Raw genomic sequence first — 20882 nt, forward strand, 5'->3', positions numbered from 1 at the left:
TTGTTAGAATGGACAGAAATAGGGATTTTATTCCATGACTGGGGACCCAGGAGTGAAATAAAATCTTGATTGAGATCTCTTACTGCATCTGAATGATAGAATAGAAACAGGTAGGTGCCAATCCAGTTCCTGTGGCAACAGTCAGAGATTAGAATTTAGCTTTAGCAGCAACCAGGAGCCAATAAAGGGTAATCAGCAGTACATGTGTCTTCTTTGGCTAATCAAATACCATGTGCACCTCCATATTCTTGATCACCAGCAATGAATCTCACCACCCATGCAGAAAGGCCTGCTAGAATACCATTCCAATAGACCTTGAGACGTCAGCCACACGTTCAGAGAAAGTAAGCCAGTCATCAATCATAAATCCCAAATTGCTTGCAGCTTTAGCTGGGTTTAATGATGTTGAGCAAAGTTGGGTGCTAATATTATGTAGGATAGCCAGATTGGCTGGGAATGCCAGGAACTCAGCCAAAGATTAAGATGAAGGTACCGATCCTTCATCCAGACTGAACTATCATCTGAAATATCGTGCTGAGATTCAAGCCAAAACTTGGAGTTATGTGGGATGAAGGACAAGTACAGTTGGCTGTCATCTACATACCAATGGTAAGAAAAAACAATAAAGAGTGGATAATCTCACCCTAACAAGTTTGTGTAAAGAAAAGAAGGATTCCAAGGACCAAGCCCTGAGGCACACCAGTGGAGAGGGGGTGACATTTGGACACTCATCCTGTGAGATAAGATGCCCACATGCACCAAAATGGCCACAGCAGACAGTGTAGACATGAGACGTTTGTGATTTACCATGTCAAAAACCGGTGAACAGTCTAGTAATACAAGAATTGTTGACAGGGTGGAAGCTCATGTCTGTAGAATGACCACACTTAAATCTAGACCGATTAGGGTCCAGTCAATTATTCTGTTTCGAAATGAGATACTTCACAAATCAGATACAACCTTTGAAGAATCTTTGATTAAAAAGGGAAGAGGGGGCAGGTCTGTACTTATTCACATCAGACAGGTTAAGTGAAACTTGCTTAAAGAATAGAGTAACCCGAGTCGGTTTGAATATGTAGAAATTATAGGATTTGAGTAATCAACTAAAATGTTCTGATAGTGTTTGGAGCAATGTATAGCCTATTTAATCTATTGTTTAGTCTTATTTATCCCCAAGAAACTCTGAAATCAGTATGATCAACGTTATGCTCTTCATGAAGAAATATTGGACTATGGAAATGATGAAGCCCTTGCATTTAGTTTTTAAATTATAAATATGCTTCACCTGTGTCATTTCCTTGTGATTTTTTTTTAATAAAGTAGCAAAAAATTTCATTAGAGGGCAGATGTTAAGAAAATCTTCATTGAGCAATATAGCCTTTCTTATAAAATAGTCCAGTATTAGCCTACTGTATTTAGGTAGTGACACAATTTGGAAGGAGAAAAATATTCGAAAACTGTCTAAAAATTCAATATGAGAATTAACAGTACGATTAGGCTACTAAAAATGTGTACCTTAGATATTATACAATGTAGGCCTATTCAAGTTTTTTCAAGTTGTTTCTAAATCTGAATTTGAACCAATTCTGTAAAATGGCCCATATAACTTTTTTAGATGAGCTTTTACACATTTAATAATGATGTTGAACATGTAGGCTGTTTTAATGTATTTGGTAGTTTGATAGCTAATGTATTTATTTATCGTAGGTATAAATACATCTGGGCTAGGAACTTTGACTTGGAAAATAGGACAACCCGGACCCTTTTAGATGGTACTCCGAGATGTTGTTGTAAAGTAAAGAGAGCCGTCAGTAGCTACGATTATGGTCTTTGACAAACGTTATTGTTCTTTTGTTTGACATTTGGCCTGCAGTTCGCAAGTCCATGCATTTGAAAGGAGCTATGGATTACAAAGGAGGCACACATCAAGTTGTGGGTATAAAGTTATTGTTTCTTCACTATGGCTAACCTGCTACAGCATAGACAGTCACGTCTTTTCTTATCAAGCCTTCTCAGTCATTTTATAGTCTCATGTGACCATTAAGATATTTCCTTGATCTCAAATGCTAGAGCAGTAACAGCTAAGACCACTGAAAAGACGATATGAAGACTGTTACCGAACATAATCTGTCTTGCTGTAGCGGCGGCCGCATTGTATGAAGGTAACATTGAAGGAAAACAACTCAGCACCTGTGACAGGGGAATTTGTAGCCTAGTTGTAGAAAATAGTAACACATGTGTATCCGTAAATGTGAAGTCACAGAGAGGAGTCACAGAGAGACAACAGATTTGCTTTTTCGAATTCTTCATTGCCGGTGCACAAATCCTAGGGCCTTTTCGAAACAACACCCTACACCCTTTCCCTACCCACTTCCACTACGTTTACAATGCAGCTCCGCACCAATACAATAACTTAAGAAGTAATAAATCCTGTATTTACAGTGGTCCTCAAAACGTATGTTTTATGGCGTTTTTAATATTTATTATGTTCGTTATTTCAATAAAATCGAGTCTGCCGTCAATTTCGTTTCTCCGTCGAGGACTCGAGGTCATCCCAAAGTGTGACACTGTATCACACGCTACCCCTTCATTACGAGTGTGACAACAAAACGGAATCCCAGAAGTCTCATTGTGTGCAATTTCGTAGTTAACAGTTTAAGAACTCGTAACCTGAAATGTTCTCCAATTTCTAGTATGTAGTACAGGTATCCAGTTTTACACCAGATGTAAGCATTCTAGCTTTCCCAGTCTGTTCTCAGTCCCCCCCTCCAAAGACATAGGCTAACTAAATCAACACAAAAAGTAATCGATGGAAGTTTACAAATAACGTCTAACTAATATCTAGGTTCTGTCCTTGGTTCTTTACTCTCAATTCTGTACTTGAGGCTGCGCGTCTTATGGCATGTTATGGCATGTTATGGTTCCATGCGTTTTGGGGAATTCCCTGCCAAAACTCTTTTCTCTGGGGCTAGATTCAGGCACTTATAGCCTAAAATAAATACATTAGCTATCAAACTAACAAATATATTAAAACCGCCTACATGTTCAACATCATTATTAAATGTGTAAAAGCTCATCTAAAAAAGTTATATGGGCCATTTTACAGAATTGGTTCAAATTCAGATTTAGAAACAACTTGAAAAAACTTGAATAGGCCTACATTGTATAATATCTAAGGTACACATTTGTAGTAGCCTAATCGTACTGTTAATTCTCATATTGAATTTTTAGACAGTTTTGGAATATTTTTCTCCTCCCAAAATGTGTCACTACCTAAATACAGTAGGCTAATTCTGTACTATATTATAAGAAAGGCCAATTGCCCAAAACATATACTGAACCACAGTACACAGTACACGGTGCACACTGTTTTTGGTCACTTGAGGTAATACTCTAGGTCTAAGGTATGCTATAAGCATAAAAGTTCTTAGTCAATCCATTCATATGATGAAACACATGGCCTTCCAGCAATTATCAATCAATGGGAGGGCTAATGGCCATGAACCATTTATATGTAGAGGAGGCTGTTAACGCCCCGGCCCCTTACACATCAACACAAAGTCAAAGCCAAGCCATGTCTTTAGGAGAAGAGAAGACTGCTATTTCACAGAAATCGCCACTCTGTTTGCCGTAAACTTTAAATATCTGCACATACAAACGTACATTTTTGAAACAAATTACTCTCTAGAACAGTCAAAATGCATTTTACTGTATGGAGTAGGCATATAGTAAATAGCCCAAGGGCTCAAACCAGCACAAACAGGGAACTAATAAAAAGGACTCCTGACTTTTTTTCCTGTCTCCTGACGGCGCATACGCTTATGACCCTTTAAACATTTCTACTGCACAACATGTATTAATCATGCTTTCTGAGGCTTTCTGCTGGAATGGTCATGGTGTGGAGGATTCAAGGTTGTCCAGCAAAATTTGATGTGAACTTTTGCACAGAACTTCTATGCAAAGGGACAATGACAAGTAATGTCACCGGAAAATAAAAAGCGATGAAAATATGTACAACACGTTTTCTTGTCTTGTTTCGTAACGCTATAGTAATCAGCAGTTCCTGGTTGATTTATTTTGTCTGCTTAATGTTGGAAAAACACTTTTACCACTTTTACACAATACCAGTATTTAAAATATTCAGAAGTCAAACTTGTTTATGGTTATTATATTGAAATTGAGCATTTACCTTCATACAGGAATAATTGGCTTAAAATATTCACTGCAAAATGCGTTTATTATTATTCTTTATTTCAGACACCAAGTTCCATATAAAGTAAGAAATAGCCTACAATTATAATAAATAAATAAAAATAGAAATAGAGAAAAACAAAAAGATACAACACACATAATACAGTGCATTAAAAAGTATGAAGACATTTGTGCCAATGTCGTCTTAAGTTTGAGGTAAAGCGATAACAGCTCTTTAGAGGGTTGACCAGAGCCTCTACTATGCAGTTCTCAGACTTGTCCAGTCGACACATGAAACCATACATCAGTTTTGAAAGTGTCAGATAAGGCAAGTCGAAATGATGGTAAAGGTAAATCTGAAAATAATAAACACGTTCTGGGGGGTTAGGCTATACTGTCAAAAATCTACAAGTTTTTCTCTGAAAGTGAATGTACTGTCACACACGGTTGTGACTTTTCTACAGCTATAACTTCCACTGTCACATGTACACAGTTGTTTTGCTACAGTAATCAGTCCCTCCAGGTCGTTGCATTCTCGTGTTTTTACAAATTCATGTAAAGGAGGGAGGGACTGCCTAATACCTCTGTAGCGTAGCATTAGCTGCTATACAGACCCACTGCCTTAGCTGCTATACCGACCCATTGCATTAGCTGTTATACTGACCCACTGCCTTAGCTGCTTCAGACCCACTGCCTTAGCTGCTATACCGACCCATTGGATTAGCTGCTATACAGACCCACTGCCTTAGCTGCTATACAGACCCACTGCCTTAGCTGCTTTACCGACCCATTGCATTAGCTGTTATACTGACCCACTGCCTTAGCTGCTTCAGACCCACTGCCTTAGCTGCTATACCGACCCACTGCCTTAGCTGCTATACCGACCCATTGCCTTAGCTGCTATACCGAACCATTACCTTAGCTGCTATACCGACCCATTGCCTTAGCTGCTATACCGACCCATTGCATTAGCTGTTATACTGACCCACTGCCTTAGCTGCTTCAGACCCACTGCCTTAGCTGCTATACCGACCCACTGCCTTAGCTGCTATACCGACCCATTGCCTTAGCTGCTATACCGAACCATTACCTTAGCTGCTATACCGACCCATTGCCTTAGCTGCTATACCGACCCATTGGATTAGCTGCTATACAGACCCACTGCCTTAGCTGCTATACAGACCCACTGCCTTAGCTGCTTTACCGACCCATTGCATTAGCTGCTATACAGACCCACTGTCTTAGCTGCTATACAGACCCACTGCCTCAGCTGCTATACCGACCCACTGCCTTAGCTGCTATACCGACCCATTGCCTTAGCTGCTATACCGAACCATTACCTTAGCTGCTATACCGACCCATTGCCTTAGCTGCTATACAGACCCATTGCATTAGCTGCTATACCGACCCATTGCCTTAGCTGCTATACCGACCACGCATACATGACCCATTTGATGGCTTAGACATATAAAGAGGCTGAATGTGCCATCAAATGCAAGGTTGTGATGAATATCCTGAGTCAGTCAGAGCTGTTAAATATAGTTGTAATACCTGAACTCACTCTTTTGGTTTGGTTTACATGACAATGTTCAGTTTTATATGTTTTCAGCCTTTATGTAAGTCTTTGAACAGTAAAAACATTCCAGGCGTTTCTTGACGTCTGTATGTGTCTTTGTTTTGGCTCGAACATGAAGAATAACTCCACTACAGACATCTCTCAAAGTGTGGAGGACGACCCACTGATTGAGGGACCTTTGATCTCTCAGGATACCCTCGAGTCAGCCATCAAGAGGGAATTTCTGAAGTTACCTACTTCCTGGACAGCTGGATTACTGCTTTTCTTACATGTGAGACATTCACGCAATCAGTGATGCCCTTACTGTCTTTGTTAAGGCCTACCAGGCAACACACACCAACAATGGTGCAAGACTTCTTGCAATTTCCCCTTAACTGTTTTTCGCATTTCTTGCAGTGGAATTGGTTCCAAATGAGTTCCCGTTATTGTCATGGTTGCCGATTTCTAATAAGTGTATACAGTTTCCCCCATAATGTCATAGGACTATGTGAGCCCCCTGTTCCTGCCCTTAAATCTTCTCATCTGTGGTTGTGTGTTTGTTTGGCCTCCACAGGTAGCCTATGTGTGTTTGTCGGTGGTGGTGTGTGTGTTGTGTGGACTACTAGAGGTATATCGTGAAGAGTGTGCATCCTTGCTGCGGGGTGTGGACAGCAAGAAGGTTGTGCTGCTTAGTAAAGTGGCACTATGGGTGGTATCGTACATACACCAATGCTACGTGGAGCACCACAACACTGCGGCCAGACGCAGAGGCTACCTGCTCTTCTACCGACAGACACGTGCCATTGCTCTCCTGCCACTGCTCATACAGTCCTTAGGTAAGACACAGGCACACATACTCTCAAATGTTTTATATTAGATAGATTAGATTACATTCAACTTTATTGTCATTGCACAGAGTACAGGTACCGAGGCAACGAAATGCAGTGCATCTAACCAGAAGTGCAAAAACAGAAGAGAGCATATTCTGGAAAGACGCTGAGCCTAGCGTTGTTCATACGTTGCCATTTTGATCTATCCAACAGCACTCATGAACATGACTCACACAGACACCCACAGACACAGGAAAACAAGCCCACTTTTGGGCCTCTTTCCCCTTTGAATGAAATTGTGCAATTGATTTTGTGTGTAATGTACATCTGCTACCTGTGGACAAGGATCGCATAAGAGTTTGGACCCCGTCTTTGACAGTTCTCATTGTGGTCCCTAGAGGGCGACATCCTACTACATAACAGCATAGCATGATCAGAGTGTGACTGTAACATGGTTAACTGGATTCAGGCATCTGAATATTTCTGGTTAGAATAAGGAGTACCATAACCAACAATCCTACAAATGCATTTTAGTGGAAGTTACCATTAACAAAAGACTGACCCTCAAAACACTCTGTCCGCGTCTTATCTTCTTTCTCTCTCTGTGTATGTCTAGGAAACGTGTTTGTGTTGCTGCTGCTGGCGCTGACTTCAGTGCTGGATGGGGTCGAGAAGCAGCTGTCTCTGTATCTGCTGCTGGGAGTTCTGAGTCTTGAGCTGTTGCTGTCAATCACCTTTCTGATGTCTTATATAGGTACACACACACACACACACACACACACACACTCGCTCTCTCCCTTTCTCTCATAGGTAGTACATGCACACACAAACGCTTTAGATGCTAAATCTAAGTGGCAGCTATGATGAGAGCTAATTTAATTCTCCAAACGCTGAAGGAAAGGTGCTTCAATGCTTTTCCTTTCTTATCTTCTTTAGCATAGGGTACACTGGACCATCTTTTTTCTGAATTATTATATTACACATGGTAGATATAAGTGTTTCATATATCATTATTCAATCAAAAAACATCAAGGGCAGTTGATGCACAACCTTCTCATTTAAATGTTGGTTTTGTGCAAAACCTCCATCTAGAGGTTGTCTACAAAGGCGATTTGTTTATTACTGTATCCAGACAGTTAGCTTTACATTTGAATGGAGACCCAAAGTTTGTCTGTCCATCATTCTCACATAGACTGCCACTGTTTCCCTTCCCTCCTTTGGCATGCACTGATCCCTTAAGTCAAGCACAAGCTAGCTTTTGTTTTTCATTGGTCATTAGGCTCATCCTCGCCAAAGGCAAATTCAAGAGGCAACTCCACCCAGACACACACACACACACACACACAGTTCAACGTATAACTCCACCCTCAAATGCCATGCCATTGTCCTGTTGTTGAGAAGAGATTCTATAACACACACACACACACACACAAACACACACACTTCATATCTCTCTTTGGATTCTTAAGCAGATTAGTCAGGCTTGACAAGATACTCCCTTAGCATACACCTTTAAACTCTCTCTCTTTGTGTGTGTGTGTGTGTGTGTGTGTGTGTGTGTTTGTTTTTTTGTATACCAGAATTCCTTCCCATGAAAAGTGCAAGAGATATCTTTAGAGCATGTGTGAGTGTAGGTACAGCTAGCATTCAGAAGCGGTCTCTAATGAGCACTTAAATGAACTGAGTGGATTTGTTTCTGCTTGCTGTGTGTCCAGTGTGATTATAGTGTCACCATGTGAATGTCTTATTGTGTGTGTTTTGGCTTGGGAATCGCAGTAGTCTGTGAAGTTGGTTAAGAAGCATCTCTGACCTGAGAAAAGATCCTGCTCATCCGGAGCCTTTGTACTGGGACATTAGTCTGATCTGTGCCCAGCAGATGGAGAACGCTTCAGCCCCATTGACTTGATTCTCTCCATCGTCCTTCAGCCCCAATGCTTTACAGTATATGTTCCCTTGGCACTCAATTCTTTGAAGTTCTTTTGAGATGGTGTGTGTGTGTGTGTGTGTGTGTGTGTGTGTGTGTGTGTGTGTGTGTGTCTGTGTCTCTCTCGCTCTGTGTGTCTGTGTGTGTGTGTGTGTGTGTGTGTGTGTGTCTTTTGAAGAGGGAAGGTGATTTCTCCCTCTACTCTGCGTACTGCACTCATTTAAACATGAATGCCTCAGCTCTTTTGCCCCTCCACATCAAAGAGCTTTAGTGCCCATCAAAGGGTTAAACACAGGGAGGGAGAGAAGAAGCACAGAAGGAGAGAAAGAGAGAGAGGAAGAAATGCATTGTGAACTAATTTGGAATGAAGCATCATTCTCATTGTCAGAGACCTGCCCCTTAACAAGGCAAGAAAAATCCACTGCAGTTGAGTTTGAATACACACGCACACACACACCAACACATATAAATGCAATCTCCATTCCACTGTATTAAGATGTGGCTATATAAGTACACGTATGCATGTGTTTTTGTGTGTGTGTGCGTGTGTGTGCGTGTGTGTGTGTGTGTGTGTGTGTGTGTGTGGGGGGGGGGGGGGGGGGGGGTGTTTGCTCTGTCAGTGATGGAGTAGTCTGGGGGCTTTGAGCCTCTTAGCAGGTGAGCACAGCTGTGGGGTGAGGGGGGCAGAGACGAGAGGGAGGGCGGGAGGGACGGACGGAGGGAGGGAAGGGTGTGGAGGATGAGTGGGCATAGGGTTACTGAAACGGGAGAGCGGGCAAAACAAAGGGATGTAAGAGAGGAGAGGGATATAGCCCAGACATCAGCATGTTTCTGTCACTGTTTTAGAGTCGAGCAGAAGATTGTAGAACATCCAGTGGAATGTCTGGCATGCCTTGATGTAAGCCCATGTATGGCTGTTTTCTGATGCCAGGTCTTGGAAACTAAAGACTTAGACCCCCATCCTTTATTTATTCTGTCTGCAACCGGCTCACCATTACTGGATTAAATGTAGCTAAATAATACAGTCAGGCCGTAGAACATTTTTCATTGGTGTTTAATTGGATTATTGGGATGTATTACATTATATTTGATTTGTAACTGTTAAGAGTGATCCATCAGTCCATCCTGTTTTGCAGTCTTCATGTAGTGTGTTAAGGGGATGAGTCTTGAGCCTCTGGAGCAGCGGATGCCATGATCAATTGTACATTGACCAGCATTGCAGTCAAACGTGAACATAGGTTGCTGACTGAGAGTTTGGTGACTAAACATTTGAGGTGGCATTTTAGTAGAAAAAGAAGTACCATAACCAGTATAGGTACGTTCTCCTGAATGTTTCAGGAACACATTTCAAGAATCTATGTGATTAATGATGTGGGAGCATCTGTGTGCAAGCCAGAAGATCAATTACTACAACCCACTACAGGACGAAGGTCAGGTAGCAAACTATTCTGATTCTACAAGACTATACTGAAAAAAAAAACACGGCAACGATAATCAATTGTTTGCCTTTGTGTGTGTCAGAGAGAGAGAGAAAGAGAGAGAGAGAGAGACCGAGAGAGAGACCGAGAGAGAGAGGAAGAGGAGGAGAAATAGAGATTAGAGTTATTATCACTTTGTGTTTATGGTGTCATTGACTGAGTGAGGTGCCAATGTTTGTTAAAGATATGAGGAATGTAGCACATCCTCTTTAAACAACTCCCTCCAACCCTTTATCTCACCTGCTTGGTGGTTTGTTCCGTACCCTCCTACCTCCCTGACGCTAACATTCCACTCTCCCATGGTGTTGTGAAAGATCTACCATATTACCCTCAATAACAGGATAACGCAACATTGTAAAGAAAACACAACAAATTAATCTACAACCAGTCAAACATATATATATATATATACACACACACACACACACACACACACACACACACACACACACACACATATATATATACACTACCGTTCAAAAGTTTGGGATCACCCAGACAATTTCATGTTTTCCATGAAAACTCACACTTGTATTTTTCAAATTAGTTGCAAAATGAATAGAAAATATAGTCAAGACATTGACAAGGTTGGAAATAATGATTTTTAATTGAAATATTAATTTTGTTCTTCAAACTTTGCTTTCGTCTAAAAAGGGTCCATTTGCAGCAATTACAGCATTGGAGACCTTTGGCATTCTAGCTGTTCATTTGTTGAGGTAATCTGTAGAAATTTCACCCCACGGTTCCTGAAGCACCTCCCACAAGTTGGATTGGCTTGATGGGCACTTCTTGCGGACCATACTCTTCCAGCATCTTCACCTGTTCTGTGTCTCACGAATGTTCTTCTGTATGATCCAAACACCTCAAACTTTTTTCCAATCGTCCTCTGTCAAATGTCTGTGTTCTTTTGCCCGTATTAATCTTTTCTTTTTATTGGCCAGTCTCAGATATAGCTTTTTCTTTGCCACTCTGCCTATAAGGCCAGCATCCCAGAGTCGCCTCTTCACTGTAGAAGGTGACACTGGCGTTTTGCGGGTACCATTTAAAAAGCTGCCTGTGAGGTGTCTATTTCTTAAACTAGACATTCTAACATACTTGTCTTCTTGCTGTGAGTTGTGCCTCCCACTTCTCTTTCTACTCTGGTTAGAGCCCGTTTCTGCTGTTCTCTGAAGGAAGTAGTACACACCGTTGTAGGAAAAGTTCAGTTTCTTCGCAATTTCTCGCATGAAATAGCCTTCATTTCTAAGAATAAGAATAGACTGGCGAGTTTCACATGAAAGTTATCTGTTTCGAGCCATTTTGAGAGTATAACCAAACCCACAAATGTGATGCTTCAGATACTCAACTAGCTCAAATGAAGGCCAGTTTTATAGCTTCTCTCACCAGCTTAACAGTTTTCAGCTGTGCTAACATAATTGCACAAGGGTTTTCAAGGGTTTTCTAGTCATCCATGAGTCTTCTTAGGCGATTAGCAAACACAATGTACCATTAGAACACTGGAGTGATAGTTGCTGGAAATGGGCCTCTATACACCTATGTAGGTATTTCATTAAAAACCAGATATTTCAGCCTAGAATAGTAATTTACCACATTCACAATGTATAGAATGTATATCCGATTAATTTGATGTCATCTTCTTTGAAAAAAAAACATGCTTTTCTTTGAAAAATAAGGACATTTCTAAGTGACCCCAGACTTTTGAATGGTAGTGTATATACAGCCGGGGGGAAAATTAAGAGACCACTTCAAAATGATCAGTTTCTCTGGTTTTACTATTTATTGGTATGAGTTAAAAGAAAATTAACATTTTAGTTTTATGCTATTAACTACTGACAACATTTCTACCAAATTTCAAATAAAAATATTGTCATTTAGAGAATTTATTTGCAGAGAAATGACAATTGGTCAAAATAGTTTTCAGATCTCGAATAATGCAAAGAAAACAAGTTCATATTCATTTTTAAACTGCAAAATACTAATGCTTTAGGAAGAGTTCAGAAATCAATATTTGGTGGATTAACCTTGATTTACAATCACAGCTTTCATGTGTTTTGGCATGCTATCCACCAGTCTTTCACATTGCCGTTGGGTTACGTTATGCTACTCCTGGCGCAAAAATTCAAGCAGCTTGGCTTCTTTTCATGGCTTGTGATCATTAATCTTCCTCTTGATCACATTTCAGAGGTTTTTAATGGGATTCAGGTCTGGGAATTGGGCTGGACATGACAGGGTCCTGATCTGGTGGTCCTTCATCCACACCTTCACTGGCCTGGCTGTGTGACATGGAGCATTGTCCTGCTGGAAAAAACACTCCTCAGAGTTGGGGAACATTGTCAGAGCAAAAGGAAGCAAGTTTTTCTTCCAGGACAATTTTGTACTTTGAGGTTTGTAAAAGACCATAAGGATTGAACCAAGGAGGACTGGAGGTCATCTTCTAAGTTAATCTTCTCTGAGTCTAATTTTCAGCTTTGCCCAACACATCGTCTGATGGTTAGACGGAGACCTGAAGAGGCCTACAAGCCACAGAGTCTAGCACCTACTGTGAAATTTGGTGGAGGATCGGTGATGATCTGGGGGTGCTTCAGCAAGGCTGGAATCGGGCAGATTTGTCTTTGTGAAGGACGCATGAATCAAGCGAGGTACAAAGTTTTCCTGGAAGATACCTTGGTTCCTTTTGCATTGACAATGTTCCCCAACTCTGAGGAGTCTTTTCCAGCAGACAGTGCTCCATGCCACACAGCCAGGTCAGTGAAGGTGTGGATGAAGGACCACCACATCAGGACCCTGTCATGGCTAGCCCAATCTCCAGACCTGAATCCCATTTTAAAGCTGTGGAATGTCATCAAGAGGAAGATGGAAGGTCACAAGCCATCAAACAAAGTGTGATTGTGAATCAAGGTTATTCCACCAAATATTGATTTCTGAACTCTTCCTTAGTTAAAACATTAGTATTGTGTTGTTTAAAAATGAATATGAGCTTGTTTTCTTTGCATTATTAGAGATCTGGAAACACGGCATATTTTTTGTTATTTTGACCAATTGTCATTTCTCTGCAAATAAGTGCTCTAAATAAATATTTGTATTTGAAATTTGGTAGAAATGTTGTCAGTAGTTTATAGAATGAAACAAAAATGTAAATTTTACTCAAACAATAAATAGTAAAACCAGAAAAACTGATAATGTTGAAGTGGTCTCTTAATTTTTTCTGCGGCTGTATATATACATACATTATGTTTCATTGGACTGCTCATCTCCTGTTGTTGACCTAAAATATTATATTATTGTTGCCTAATGTGAGGGTGTGTGTGAAGGATATGATCTGCCTTGTTTTGCTAAATAGTATAGGGGGGGACGGTCTATATTTATGTGTAAAACAGAAGTCGAGTGGAGTGTGTGAGTGTTTGTTTATGCTTGTGAGAATGAGAGATAAAGACTTCGAGATAAAATGTGTGTCGAGATGGTGTGAGAATAGAACACTAGATGTGCAGGATATGGCAGCTGCAGTGCTGTTTTCCACACCTACTAAACACACACATCCACACCGCTAAAGCCCAAGGTGCTTCTGACGGGCCTGGCCACCACAAGAACACTTGAGTGTGTCTCCGGAGGAAGAGTGGGCAGTGTGAGGGGAGACATTAGGAGAGTGGCCCTTTACAACCTTCTGAGGGCAGAAGGAAGGAGGGGGTCATCCTGTCATTCAGAATTAGTGTTTTGCATCAGGCCCTAGCTTGCTTACTTCAAACGTTCTACCATTAACTGCCAGCATTAATAGTCTCGACTGTGTCCTTACGTGGGGGAGAGAGACATGCCTAATGTCTATAATGTTTCTTCGTTTTCTCTTTTCTTGAATACATTTTTGTGTGTGTTTCGGTTGCAGTGAAGGTGGTGAGATTCAACACCGAGAAACTTAGTCCTGACATCAATCAAGAGGAGCACTTCCACAACTACCTGAGCAGTGGCAGCCTTGCACACACAGAGACCGGCTTCAGGTAAAACACACTCACTCACTCACACTCACTAGCTGTCCAGTTGCAGGACCTTTACACACACCCACAGGGGCTTCAGTATACAAACACATACTTTTTTACAAGCTGCTAACAGTGGCCTACATTCAGCAGCACAATAACTCATACATATGAATCTATTAAATGTTATTGAGAATGTGATCAAACTGATATTTGAATCATCATCCCATTAAAATGATTAAAATCTCCATATTAATTATAAAACATAATACTTTATACCTGTACGTCATTTCATCTGAAATTTGATTCGACGTCTGGTATTCTTACCCAGACCCTCCTGGTTGGCATCTGCATGACTTGTCTCTGTAGCCACCTCTATCTGCCCTATTCTATCTGTCCATCTCGCCGTCTTTGCTCTGCCATTAGCATCTGCAAAGAGGGCGCACACACATGCACACACTGTGAGCCCTTGGGTCTCACCAAAGGCCCTGTAAACAGAAGCCAGTGGGTCAGTTTCCTCAAAGAAACACCACATTTCCACCCACCACACTTGAGGCCCCTGGGTGAGTTTTTATCTGTTTTATCACAGTTTTTCTTAATCTTTATTGACTCTTTGTGTGTGTGTGTGTGTGTGTGTGTGTGTGTGTGTGAGACAGGGATGGTTCGAGTCTTGAGGAGGTGGTAGAGAAGCAGGCGGATCTGATAGAGTACCTGAAGCAGCACAACACTCTGCTGAGCAAGAGAATCCTCTCCCTCACTGCTCAGCAGATCAGAGACTGACACCAGGCCTCTCCACTGCCTGCTACTGCACTGCTTTTAGCTGACCGTGAGTGTGTACGTGCGTGCGTGTGTATGTGTGTGTGCGTGTGTGTGTGTGTGTGCGCGTGTGTATATATGTGTGTGCGTGTGCCATTAGAGTGCGCATCCACGACCGCATAATGTTTGCATGAAATAAAACTGCTTGTGTGCCAGTTGAGTAAGCACATTGTGTTTGTGACGGTTGTGTGTGTTTGTATTGAGAGTGAGGGAGATAGTGAGAGAGAGAGAGTCAGGCCACCGCAGCCATGGCTGACTGATCAGAGGGGTCTTTAGTGGCAAATGACCCCAAGTAACCTTTCCTTAACGATACTCTCGCATTACTATGCCAACTGCTCCCTAACAACACAATGGTTGGAGCCAGGAAGGAATCATGTTCAATCAGCTAAATCAGTTCCATTACTCCTCTCTGGTCAGGGATTGGTATTGTGGTATGGGTCTAATGTTGTTTTTATTTTTCTATTTTACTAAAGTATACGATTTTGTTTATACGATAATGGACTGTTGTTTGTCATGTATGTAAGATTTCTGTGTGAGTGTGTGGAGAAGAACCCAAGAGTCTTGGGAGCGATCTTGATTATTATTTTCTTCCAGTTTCTAACCACTGTCATACTGGTCTTCTATAAGTATTTCATTGGATACTGAAGACTGGTTGAAATAATGTTGTGAGTGAATTAATGTGAATAAAGATCATTTGGGGTGTCTTTATGAAATGTCTATTTTATACATGTGTCATTGGTGTTCATTATTTAAAGGAAATCTTTGCGATTTTTTAACCTGGGTCCTACTTTTACATCTTTTGGGTCCAAACTGTTACTAGGGACAGAAACCATCATAATCAGTCCGGTATATTGTTAGAACGCTAAAACCGGCAATGGAAAGGAAGCCTATGAAGAAAGCATGCACGTCAAAGTAAACCGCTTGTTGAAGACACTGACAGACTCGTAAATGTTTTTCTATCTTCGATTATCGAAGTGCACTATACTCCGAGAACTCACTCAAGCGACACACGGTACTGAATGGGCTGCGATGTCAGAGACCGTAAGAAGCTTGAGATAAAGCACACTGACTGTACAGTCATTTTCTAGATTTTATTTATTTTTATTTATTTGTTGATGTAAACAGACCCAGGTATGTATCTGTGGGGATCCTTCACATGTTACATGTCAGACCCTTATGATAATATTTTCGTGCCCGTTAGTGACTAAAACAAGCACTTTGATGCTGGCATGCTTGTTAAATAGGATTCCATTGTTTAGCCTGTTGCGATTTTTAACTCAATACTGGGCCAATCTTTATACATTTTGTTCCGAGTCGAAACATTTACCCAATCAGATCGAAAATAGCGTTAAAAAACTCCGAAGTTTCCATTTAAGTCCTTCAAATAGTTTAATGCAAGGGTTCTTCTTAACTTTTTGGGGCCAGCGACTGATAACGGGAGAAAATGTTCCAAGGACCACCCTCATAACACAGATAAAGCATATGCTTACGGCCAGTTGTACTCTCAGGTGTCATTGGAACTATTTTAATTCTAAAACCTTTCGACCTAAATACTTCATACCTATTTCATAGTGATGAACACAATAATAGTTTGGGGGCTCTGTAATCAGATGTTGCTGTAGCCTGACTGATTTCATGCTTCCCTTGCCAGCACCTGAAGCCACATGACGTATTTTGGTCTCCTGTTGCTGTTCTCAATAAAACCAATCTTAGCGTGACTTGATGTGGACTGACTCAACTATTTCTCACCGCTCGCCAGCAGGCTAGCTATCTAATGAGCAAAGCTAAGCAGCAGCAGGAACAATCTGTTGTGCTATGAGTGAAGTGAGTGATACATCATGACCGATTGACTTGATGTGTCTCAATCATATCAGTTGTTTATTGGTCAATGGACACAATATGCTTGTTCTATTGGTGCACATGGTCCCCATTTGCAGTTTTCAATGATGCAGCACAATTTGATATTTTAAAGCTTATTATTTTTGGACCCCACTTTAACCAGTGGGTAAAACCACTCGTTAAAGTGGGGTCAGAATTTGATGTAAATGATCAATTCATTTAACAAAAAAATGGTTTAAGGGTTTGCATGGACCTGGACTGGCTGGCTCTGAGTAGGTGGCAGTTAGACTACCACACTTTCTCCTGAGTTGGAAGTGGGGCAACGAAGAAACGTTTAAAAGCGTATTATTGTGTATCATTCAAGTTCAAGTCTAAGCACCGTTTACTGCTCCAAGAGGCCATCAGTGCGCCTTAGCACTGCAATCAGCAGAGGACATCAATGATGAACTCAGAGCACCTCTAGAACCTAAGACTCAGGACAGGCAGCAGTCGGACGCAAATACACGTTATACATGACTGACAGTCTCTTCATGTCACCCCCCATGGAGTCACTAACGAATACATTATTTGAGTCTGCTGATACTGTGCTCTACAATCCTATCACATGCTAAGGCTTTGACTACCTCACAAATTCGGCTTAAAGATGTTGTTGATGTTTGACCTATGATAAGCTTAAAGAAGGAAACATTTTGTTTTCACAAAGTTCAGACTTGAGTATACACACTATTTAATATCCATTAATAAAACATTTGAAGTGCAGGACTAACAAATAAACACATTTCAAATAATACTTTACAAAATGCCATTCTCATGTTTAAAAGTATTTACAACAGCTATGAGTAATGACCGCTTAAGAACACTGTATACTTATATGAGAGTACAGCTTGATACAGATGGTGGCAAAGGATCATTATCAGTAGAAACAGAAACGTTTGAGAGACAGACAGACACACAACGGCGCAGCTTCTTGGCATATCTCCTCTCAGCACCGGATTTCATAGAAGTCGAGTCTGACAGTGGGTCTCCGCATTCCATTGTTTCTAGAAGTTCGCTTTCCACAGATTGTCTCTTTTTTTTCTCCCAGAAGTGTCACCTGGAAAAGAAAAGCAATACAGGAAAAAGATTAATTTATGGTAACGGCCATTCAGTGTTTGTTTACGTGTGTGTTTGAATGTGCATCTAGTTAGGGTTGGCAGGCCCTAACTCAGTGTGTGGGGTCAGAGCTTAGGTTAAAGGCCACGACTTCAGCGGGGGAGTATGGCAACAGTGCAGCGGCTCCACAGGGCTGCCGTCACAATTACGGTGATTTATTTCACACACTCACACACTCAGGCTCCCTAATCACTCACATACACCTTAGGCATTAAAACTGCCACTAGTCCCTCTTCCTCCTCACATTGCCTTAGACTTCTGACCCCACATCACCTCCTGTGTATGTGTGACCACTGCTTCACCTCATAACTCACATGATTGTCTTTGTTTAAAGCTGGACTGAGGGAGTTTGTGTGTGTGTGTGTTTGGTCCCAGCTGCTGGTTTATGGCTGTGTAACCTTGATCTTTGCTCTCTACTGCATGGAAAGGCCCCCTTAAACAGCCAATGACTCCTTCACAGATGCCCATATACTTACAAACATTAGATCTAAGGAAACACACATTCACACACTAGTTGGAACTGATTGTTTATCATTAATTTAATAACTTCTAACAAAGCTACAGAGGCATACCAGCCCCCCTCAAGTCCTGCAATAAGAACACATACTATGTGTGCCACTACAGTAACAAAGACATTCCTGCCATTGTGTGTCTGGGTTTTGTTTGTTTCTTATTAGCAGAAGGGCTTTAGGAATGTAACTCAGTTTACCACTCCAATGCAATTTGAAGTGTGTGTGTGTGCATAAGTGTGTTTACTCACAACCTCAGAGAAAGTCTCAGAGTGTAATTACCCAACATTTTGTGAGAGTGGTTGTGTGTGCATCTGAGGCTGGATGCTTAGTGAACTGAAACTTGTATTTATAAATCAGGTCTAATGTCTTGGGATACACATTGACACACGCTGCAGATGGTTTTTAAAGAAAGCTGCAGCATTAGGTAAGTTAAATGCTGCATCGCGTTACACACTAAGCAACTTTCAGTGCCTTACCTCAGGGAAACGGCACACGTGAATGCAGTGGTAGGCAGCGATTGTGCGGACAGTGGTGTCTCCGGTATTTTCTGCGCATATTCGGGAAATCTGTTAAATAATCAGAATGAATAAGAGTTACATTCTGGAAAGCTGCAAGACATTTAATACGAACAGGGCTTGGGCTTAACAACCGTTATTTCTAAGTGGCTACTGGTGACCACATCGGTTGTATGGGTGTGTGAGGATGGAATTTAAGAACCATGACCGGGTGGGACCACTCTTCCCACAGGTAACAGGCAGTCTATAGCCTCCTCCAATATACCAATTAGGTCTTGTGCTGATAACGAATTTTCACAGCCACTCCCTGTGCAACTGCCAATTTAGCACTGTTCCTCCCTCTGAGCAAGATTTGAGCTACCGTGACCAACAGGAAACGATAAAATCGGATGACTTTATGACTGCGAACGCTCTGAAATTCCGCTCCTGGGACCACATTGCCGTGCGCGCGCTCTCTCTCCCTCTCTTGGTCTTTCTCTCCGTAGCAGGGGCAGTATTATGCTAATGTGGACCGTAGCGCAACCTTCATTACCATTGTGTTAAACATCATGACTAACAAAAGGTTCTCACAGCCGGTCAGCCCGGGGGCAGAGATTACCGGTGGAGCCGTAAAGGTGGCGATGGTTTCAGATGTAGATTTTGATTGAAGCCTAAGGACACAATTTAAGTTCTCTTCTTAGCTCCACAGGTGCCGACGCTATGCGTTGCTTCGAGGCGCATCCGTCACCTGCGCTGACCCACATATCGCCTATCGCGAGTTTGTAGTTCAGAGCTCGAACTTTAGTCACGCTGCACGCGAGGCAAAAAGGCTGGGCGTGAATTTAACAATATTAAACAATCTGGGCATAACTGTAGGTTCCGAGAAAAAAACTCTATACATACAACTAGGCTATTTCGCAAGAGTATACTGCACTTAACAACTGTCACATAAAAAAGGGGACTGTTTGAACCAGTCATGGTTTTCATGATGCTTACCTTTTCTTTGTGGTCTCGCCAACAGCAACATCGACATCGACAGTAGCAGTAGAAGAATAAGGATTGGGTTGAAAAGCCTCATCTTGTTGCCGAAGGTCAGGTGTTCACCCGGTAAATCCCACAGTTGCTGTTACCACGAGAAAGGAAACTCAGATGGCAGAGATTTCTGTCTCTTCAACAGGGGTTAATTCCAGAGCTATTTACCCTTGTATTAATTAACTGAATTCGATAACTCTCCTTTTTGTAAATTTTGAGTTCAGTGTCTCCCCACGTTAATGCTCAGTAAAACGATGACCAGCATTAGTACTCTGTCCCTCTTTCCTGGTTTGCGGCTTGGTCCTTGTCCCTTTTCTTATCTACTTCTTTGGTCTTATATCCTCTCCTCTCCTTCTTTTTACCAGCTGACAGATGACCCAAGCTGAGTATGAAAGACCAGAGTGGACAAAGCCATTTTCCCCCCTCTTTAAATACCACTGCAGAGGGAGGGAGAGAGGTAGGAGGGGAAGAAGAGGCAGAGACAGGGAGGGGTATGTAAAAGACCCCCCATTCACTCAGTCACACACACACACACACACACACACACACACACACACACACACACACACACAGTGAGAGAGAGAGAGAGACACACACTTTGCATTGCACATATTGACCCCACATGTAGCAGGCAATAGAGCAGGAAGCTTACTCTCAACTCCCCCACCCTAATGGCTGTTCCTTATGTGTCTCCAAGAGGATTGTGTAGTGTGTGTCTGCATGCTTTTTGGCCTTTAGGACTTTTGGAGCCTCCTTCTTACTCAAATTCAGTCCCTCTCTCTTGGCATGTGTGTGTGTGTGTGTGCTTTGGTCCTCTATTCACCTGTGAGATGTTAAGTGGTTGTTAAGTGATGGCTGTTGTTGGTGCATCTGTGAACACTTGAACACTTTCAGCTAATGAGGTGATGCCTTTTGTGATCCACTACACTCCTGTGTGTGTGTGTGTGTGTGTGCGTGCGCAATTTTGTGCGTGTGTTTGTGTGTGTGCGCGTCTGTGTTGGTCGGTGTGCATGTGTGTGAACCACAGGGGCTATCCTGGCTACTCTGGTGGTGATGATGGTTGGGAGTGAACATCTGGACTCTCTCTCTCTCTC

General features: G+C 41.8%; 1 protein-coding gene across 1 annotated transcript; it reads left to right on the top strand.

The window, feature by feature from the left end:
* The first annotated feature begins 1794 nt into the window (after positions 1-1794).
* On the top strand, positions 1795-15448 carry tmem192 (transmembrane protein 192). The gene is made up of 6 exons (XM_080836511.1): positions 1795-1932; positions 5886-6038; positions 6321-6582; positions 7193-7330; positions 13856-13967; positions 14600-15448. The coding sequence occupies exons 1-6, from the start codon at positions 1885-1887 to the stop codon at positions 14721-14723; spliced, it is 837 nt and encodes a 278-aa protein (XP_080692637.1). The 5' UTR covers positions 1795-1884; the 3' UTR covers positions 14724-15448.
* The last annotated feature ends 5434 nt before the right edge of the window (positions 15449-20882 follow it).

The sequence above is a fragment of the Sprattus sprattus genome (assembly GCF_963457725.1).
Source record: "Sprattus sprattus genome assembly, chromosome: 4".
In the NCBI taxonomy this organism is placed as follows: Eukaryota; Metazoa; Chordata; class Actinopteri; order Clupeiformes; family Clupeidae; genus Sprattus; species Sprattus sprattus.

Bases quoted from the DNA above. Each gene is read 5' to 3' on its own strand.
- tmem192 (XM_080836511.1), top strand. From the start codon at position 1,885: ATGCATTTGAAAGGAGCTATGGATTACAAAGGAGGCACACATCAAGTT. The intron at 1,933-5,885 runs GTGGGTATAAAG...TCGAACATGAAG, and splicing joins AAGGAGGCACACATCAAGTT to AATAACTCCACTACAGACAT. The intron at 6,039-6,320 runs GTGAGACATTCA...TGGCCTCCACAG, and splicing joins GATTACTGCTTTTCTTACAT to GTAGCCTATGTGTGTTTGTC.